Here is a 7,007-nt window from a genome sequence, read left to right as displayed (position 1 = left end):
CTAGCTTGACCCTCTTTTGTCCCCTATTCCCCAAGCAAAAGAGATGTGCTTAAACAAATCACTTGTCACCTTAAATAACAACTTTCATCAGAGTGAACCACAGATAGCCTAAACATTTTGCCAGATTTTTGTTGTTGTTACTGTTAATTGTACATTAACAAAAGAAAATGATCAGGACCACGCTGCTTGGATCTCTTGTTTGGTAGCTGCCAAAAGCTAAATGAGTTTCTAATGAATAGAATCAGGTATTCCAAAGAATAATAAATAAATAAATAACAAAGCTGAAGAATTAAAAATGGTTCCAGAGCTACAAGTCAGTCTCATAGTACATTACCATGCTAACATGTTATCTGCTTCAAGAAATGTTGGTAAGGTTGTTAGAGAAGTAGAAATCTAAAAAGAAAATGCTGTTGTTGTGAATCCAAGTTACTTTAGCCAGGCTCTGAATGTACTCTACAGAGGATCAAGAGTCAGCTCAAGAGGTTTTAGAACTAAGTCTGGATTTGTTAAATTGGATTACATTTTTGCATGCTTAGATTCAAATGAAGTTGGTTGAATTTTATACTTTAGTCCAGTTGTAAAACATAGCTGTCGTAAATGGAGCAGCCTCAATGGCTTGGATATTCAGCAGTAACTGATTCCAGTGAAAACCTCAAATATAAGAGTATATCCAGAATGTGTAGTTCTTCTGGTAACTTGGAGCAGACCATAGGGTTATTTTGGGAATTCCTTGATCAAGAGCCTACCAGCATTTCACATCTATGGATACTCACAGATCAAGATTCTGACACAGATTTGACATTTACCCACTGCCTTCCCCAGATGAGTTTGCAGGTGTTATCTGTCATGCTGATTATCAACAAATTAAGTCATTCCAGAAAGGCTTGTTGTTCCATTTGCCATCGATTCACATTTTTGTTTTGAGTTTAAATAATTGGTCTTGTAGAGTAATTCTAAAATTCTAAGTGGTAGTTGCAAATCCTTCAGAAGGTCGCGAGGACACTACTCACAGTTGGAAACGCCTCCTTTAAAACTGCCAACTCTGCGGAAAAGTAAGAAGTGCTCTAGCGCAGCTGGAGAGCACGCTCTTCAGCCTACCATACCGCGCCTTAGTATGCACAGCAATACCTAACTGCAGATTCGATTTAACGCTTTAAGTAACCATCTAATCATGGCTGCTTGTGATAACTCATCATATTGCGACAAAGTCTAAAAGCATATATTTACAAAAATGCAATTTATCTGCGATTGCGAAGGAGGAAGGTGGGGAGAGGTAGCTGACAGAGATGCTGGAACTGCCTGTTGAGGCTTTTTGGTGATTTTTATGCATTGCGATTTCAATTTTGTGGCCGTCCGTGCAGAATTGTGGAGATCCGTGACATTCAATTTGCTAGACTGCCAGGTGTTTTTTTCTGCCTGGATATCACAATTACACGATATACATTCAAATAATACATTTCAGTATAGCTTCTCAAATGGAAGGGAAAGTGCTGCAATGACTTTGCTCACACATCCGTAAAGTTAAGCTTGTGCTATAATCACCAAGTCTGATATTACCACGCAGAATGCCTCATTTTGCAAATGTAAAAGCTTTGCGCGTTATGCTTATTTTATTCATCTAATTTATTCAACTAAACGAGAGCTATCAAAAATGATATCTGACATCTATGTGGATGCTTCCACCTCTAACAGGACTGCCTTTACTGATATAGGTTTTCTCACATCTGTGATGGCTACCTGTGAAGACCTGTTTTGTGTGCATCGATCCCTTGAATATTAAGTGAAGTGTACATTCCCTGTTTGCCTTTCACCGCTGTTCACTCTCGCTTCGTGACCTCTTCAAACAACCTGCCGCGAAACCAAGAAGAGGGGAGAGGAAGACACACCCGCATACTGTACCTCTCCCCCTCCTTTCTGCTATCGTCCCTCTGCACAATACGTCGGTACACCGAAAGCTGGGATAGACGTCGGCCGGAATTTACGGCATCGGACAAATATTTGGCATTTCCATCACGGGCGCCCGGACACTCGTGCTGTCTTCGCCACGGGAGCTCGTTGTCACTTCTGGCACCCAGATGAAAGCGACGCCGGTGCCTTCGACGGTAGAAGTTTATCCAGAGAGGTACAGTAGCCTACATCTGTGTATAATCCTGATGATTTCGACTGGTCTATTTTCATTTATAAACATCACCTTAAGATACTAAATAGTGTTCACAAGTCATATCAAGTTATGTTTTAGGAGTGTTGCATACACTTGTTCCTTTATGATTTTATTTTCGTAGCAATATTCAGTTACAAAATCAATGCATGGGGAGCGGTATAGACTTCATATGCACGAAATTTTCCTGCAGTTTAATTTTTCATTGCCTGTCGCTGTTGAACATTTTATATGCTACTAGCACCATTTTTGGACTAGCATTCAATCATCGAACATGTATGAATATTTGCCGTTTGTGGCCTTCTTAGCATCTGAGTGATTTTAAAAACGTATAGTTTACCTATATTGATAACTTGTATTGTTGGGGGGGGGGCTCTGTCATAGGGACTGATATTAAATGTCGTATAGCACAGAATGCATAGACAAGACTTTGCTTTGGTTAATAAAGAAGTTTTCACTTTTGATTATGGGTGCTTGATGTTCTTTTATGTAAGCTAATTGCTGCTTTCCATAAAAATGTTTACTTTTCTTTGTGGATTTTACTTGCTGTAGAGACTGAATGGTAATTCTCTGAATAGAAACCCTTCTTATTATATTAAGCATGTGGTCTGTTTGATTATTTCAGAGGGGAGGATGTTTTATGTTTTAGTTTCTCACAAGTAATTAAACATGTGGAGAATAGAGCAAAATGTTTTCTGCTTTACTGTGAGAAATATTTGGTGAATGATTTCATGATTTTGTTTTAGGCCTGATCAGGTTTTTAAGGGTGATTATTTTTATTGCAAAAAGTACCCAGAAGAGGTGTTCAGCTGTGTCTGCTTGTTGTATTTCAGTGAAACATCCAGTGCCAAGCACCCTACATCTCAAACTGCCTCTCTCCATTTTCCCACCCGCTGGTGCCCGGCTCAGGTGAAAAGTGCAGGCCTCACCCTCCTATGTGATGACGGTGGCCACGGGTGACCCCTCAGATGAGGCGTTGGCCCACCATGGTCACCCTCAGGACTATGATGCAGAGCCTGAGCAAGAGGGTTGCAGGAGAGTTGTCATCAACGTTTCAGGCCTGCGCTTCGAGACACAGCTCAAGACCCTCTCAAAGTTTCCGAAGACTTTGCTCGGAGACCCAAAAAAGCGGATGAGATACTTTGATCCTTTAAGGAATGAATATTTTTTTGATAGGAACCGGCCGAGCTTTGACGCCATCCTCTACTACTATCAGTCTGGAGGTAGACTACGTCGGCCTGTAAATGTGACTCTGGATATATTCTCGGAGGAAATTCGGTTTTATCAACTTGGAGAAGAAGCTATTGAGATGTTCAGGGAGGATGAAGGTTTCATCAAAGAAGAGGAGAGGCCATTGCCTGATAATGAGTTTCAAAAGCAGGTCTGGCTTCTTTTTGAGTATCCAGAAAGTTCAGGTCCAGCCAGGATTATAGCCATTATATCTGTTATGGTGATTCTTATATCTATAGTCAGCTTCTGTTTGGAGACTTTACCTATCTTCCGCATTGATGAGGCGGAGATGCAAAAAGTCCGCAATTACAATGCCAACTCCACCACCGACTACACATCCACCTATTTCACTGACCCTTTCTTTATCCTGGAGACACTCTGCATAATCTGGTTCTCCTTTGAATTCCTGGTTCGGTTCTTTGCCTGCCCCAGTAAAGCCAGTTTCTTTGTGAACATCATGAATATGATTGATGTGGTGGCCATTATCCCCTATTTCATCACACTAGGAACAGAACTGGCTGAGAAAGCGGAAGATGGTCAGCAGGGGCAGCAGGCCATGTCTTTAGCCATTCTGAGAGTCATCCGACTGGTGAGGGTCTTCAGGATCTTCAAACTTTCCCGCCACTCCAAAGGACTCCAGATTCTGGGGCAGACCCTGAAAGCTAGTATGAGGGAGCTCGGCTTGCTCATCTTCTTCCTTTTCATTGGAGTCATCCTCTTCTCTAGTGCTGTCTACTTTGCCGAGGCAGACGAGCCTGAGTCCCAGTTCTACAGCATCCCTGATGCCTTCTGGTGGGCTGTGGTTTCTATGACGACTGTTGGCTATGGAGACATGGTACCCACTACCATCGGTGGGAAGATTGTCGGCTCTCTCTGTGCCATTGCTGGTGTGCTAACCATCGCCTTGCCTGTGCCTGTCATTGTTTCAAACTTCAACTACTTCTACAACCGTGAGACGGAGGGTGAAGAGCAGGCACAGTATCTGCAGGTTAATGTCCCCAACATTGATTCTCAAGAGGAACTGAATAGAAGTCAGATTGGTTCCACCATCAGCAAATCTGACTATATGGAGATACAGGAAGGGGTCAACAACAGCAATGAGGACCTGCAGGGAGAGGACCTCAAAAAAGGCAACTGCACTCTGGCCAGCACAAACTATGTCAATATCAAAAAAATGTTGACAGATGTTTAATCAACTGAGATCATAACAATAAATTGAGAGGTAGTAATGTGTGAGATGCAAGTTTCAGACTGCAGAAGTCGAGAAGCTGTAGCACAGCACTTTTTAAAGATGATCAGGAAGTGTCAGAACCCCTGTTATTGATATGAATTTTCCTGTTCAAACATCTTGGGCCTCAATATGAGATCCTCTCCATAATCCAATTAATAATTTGGGTCTGCATGCAATTATCTTTAGACTGTGCAAATCTCATTCAAATATCCAACCTTCCTCAAAAGGAGCTGAACAGTAGGAACAGAATAGGAAAGAATGAACAGACAAAGTCATTAGGGTTCCACACTTTAAACCACCAAAAACAAATAAAACACCTTGTACCATGTATGCATCATCACTAAAGTATCCTACCCTTAAATGTTACCCACCCATCCTTGCTTCCGTAAAGCCTCTTCTGTAAGAAACCAAAAGCCTCTTAAGTTGTGTAATAATGAAATAAGTATATAGGAATAAGCGCTTCCTCCATTGCCGCTGCTTTTGCTAAACGTCTGACAAAATGATAGCTGAACATTCTCACAGTGCACACGTAGTACCCATGATGGAAATGTATAAATTGCACTCAGATGAAAGTTATTTTTGCTAAGAGCAGTACATTTTTTTAATCATTATAATACTTGCTTCCAGAGTGACAATGTACTTTGAAATATTCTGCTTGTATTGGGAAATCATTATCTTTGGAACCACAGTAGCTTTCGTATGTAGGCTATAGACTATACTTACACCTATCCACTCAGTAAGGCAATCTTAATGAAAAGCTTTTAAGACAGACTGGATATTTCTGTGCCATTATTTATTATTTAGGTTTGTGGTAATGCCATTGTTAACATTGCACCCTTTTCATGGCACTAGCTCACAATTAGAACACTGACAGCCAATACATGTGATAAAATCATAACACAATTCATGCAATGCATTATTTAGCTACAGATATTATCTAGTTTATAGGGGAGATTCAAAGTACTTTGAAGCTAAACAAGCCATAGTTAGTTTATACTGTAATCTCCCCAATCAAATTACTTTGTAATCCATAAAACAATAAATATCCCATGTTTTGCCTTTTAAACAAGGAAATGCTCTAATGTTGCATGACCTCAAAAACAAACTTAGCAGCATGAATTTTCTGTTCAACAAAACAATCAATCATTCTGTAAGCATGAATATATTTAGACCCACATGATTATGGTATGTACCTTACAGTAACGATCCTGGTCACTAATACTGTTTTCATGGTTTAGCATTTATATATATATATATATATATATATATATATATATATATATATATATATATATATATATATATATATATATATATTATTATTTTTTTTTTTATTTTTTTTTTTTTTTTTTTAATTTACGTTTTTTGTTTAATTTGCCCTTGGGTTCATTTAGGCAGAGGTATGGCAGCAGTACACAGCTGCAGTGAGTTAATGTTGTGCACTGCAGCAGCTGCTAGTGCAGGGTGGTTGTCCTCTGAGCTTCCCTTGACCTTCCCACTGCATCTGCAGGTGAGCCAAATGCACATGTTCTTTTAATTCTTCTGTCAAGGACAAGGCTGGGGAGCAGGTAGGGGCAGAACAAGTCAGACATGCGAGAGGGCCATGTCACCAAGCCCTAGAACCTCATGGATCACTATGTTCTACATCCTTTTCAGGATGTTAGAATGACATCTATTGCATTTTTGAGAGTGGCTACAATAGAGTAATTTAGCCAGATATTAAAGCCTCTTGGTTGCTAAGAACTACTTAAGCAATGCAGTGAATTTCATGGTGCTTTTATGCTTTTTGTTTGATCTCGAATGCATAGGAAAAACACTTGGTTGTAGCATTCATGAAGTTTCTTCATGTGTTAAAAGTATCTCCATCTTTACTTTAAAAAAAAATACTGTAAATACTGATGCTGGAGTATTCAAAGCAAGTGATTTCTCATAGGTGTTAGTTGTCAGACATGTTTTGAGCTCAGGCCAGAAAAGCATGGCTGTAGAGAAGGTATTTTGGCTATTTGCATCAAGACTGAAGGTAGAGATTAAAAACCGGATTCACCTAAAATGGGTGAGTTTGGTAGCCTGTGCCTATGGAAAGAAAATACATATAATAACTCGTGCAAGCAGTCAAGGAACTTTGCATTCTATGCATGGAAATGAACATGTATATTGTACCTGAGAAGGATGTATCATCAGCACATTTGCACATGCCAAATGTTTTATTTCATTGCTATTATTTGAGAGTTCAGGTATGACCAATTGTGACCTGGATGCATCGTGAGCCAGACGTAACAATGAAAAATATACCTCTGTGAATAGCTGTTTTCTTGTTGCACATTTAGCACTTTTGTAAGTGGAGGATTCACAAAGCACCGTCATCAGGCTGGTCGCAGGTGCACCCTT

At 40.0% G+C, this 7,007-nt stretch overlaps 1 protein-coding gene across 1 annotated transcript; it reads left to right on the top strand.

Moving 5' to 3' along the window:
• The first annotated feature begins 1,954 nt into the window (after positions 1-1,954).
• On the top strand, positions 1,955-5,817 carry LOC113589592 (potassium voltage-gated channel subfamily A member 2). Its single transcript, XM_027029322.3, has 2 exons — positions 1,955-2,122; positions 2,992-5,817. The coding sequence occupies exon 2, from the start codon at positions 3,099-3,101 to the stop codon at positions 4,578-4,580; it is 1,482 nt and encodes a 493-aa protein (XP_026885123.2). The 5' UTR covers positions 1,955-2,122; positions 2,992-3,098; the 3' UTR covers positions 4,581-5,817.
• Positions 5,818-7,007: the final 1,190 nt, after the last annotated feature.

Source organism: Electrophorus electricus, chromosome 7 (assembly GCF_041902795.1).
Source record: "Electrophorus electricus isolate QZ-2024a chromosome 7, ASM4190279v1, whole genome shotgun sequence".
NCBI classification, from domain to species: Eukaryota; Metazoa; Chordata; class Actinopteri; order Gymnotiformes; family Gymnotidae; genus Electrophorus; species Electrophorus electricus.
This window is presented reverse-complemented; position numbering and strand designations above follow the sequence as displayed.

Bases quoted from the DNA above. Each gene is read 5' to 3' on its own strand.
- LOC113589592 (XM_027029322.3), top strand. From the start codon at position 3,099: ATGACGGTGGCCACGGGTGACCCCTCAGATGAGGCGTTGGCCCACCAT.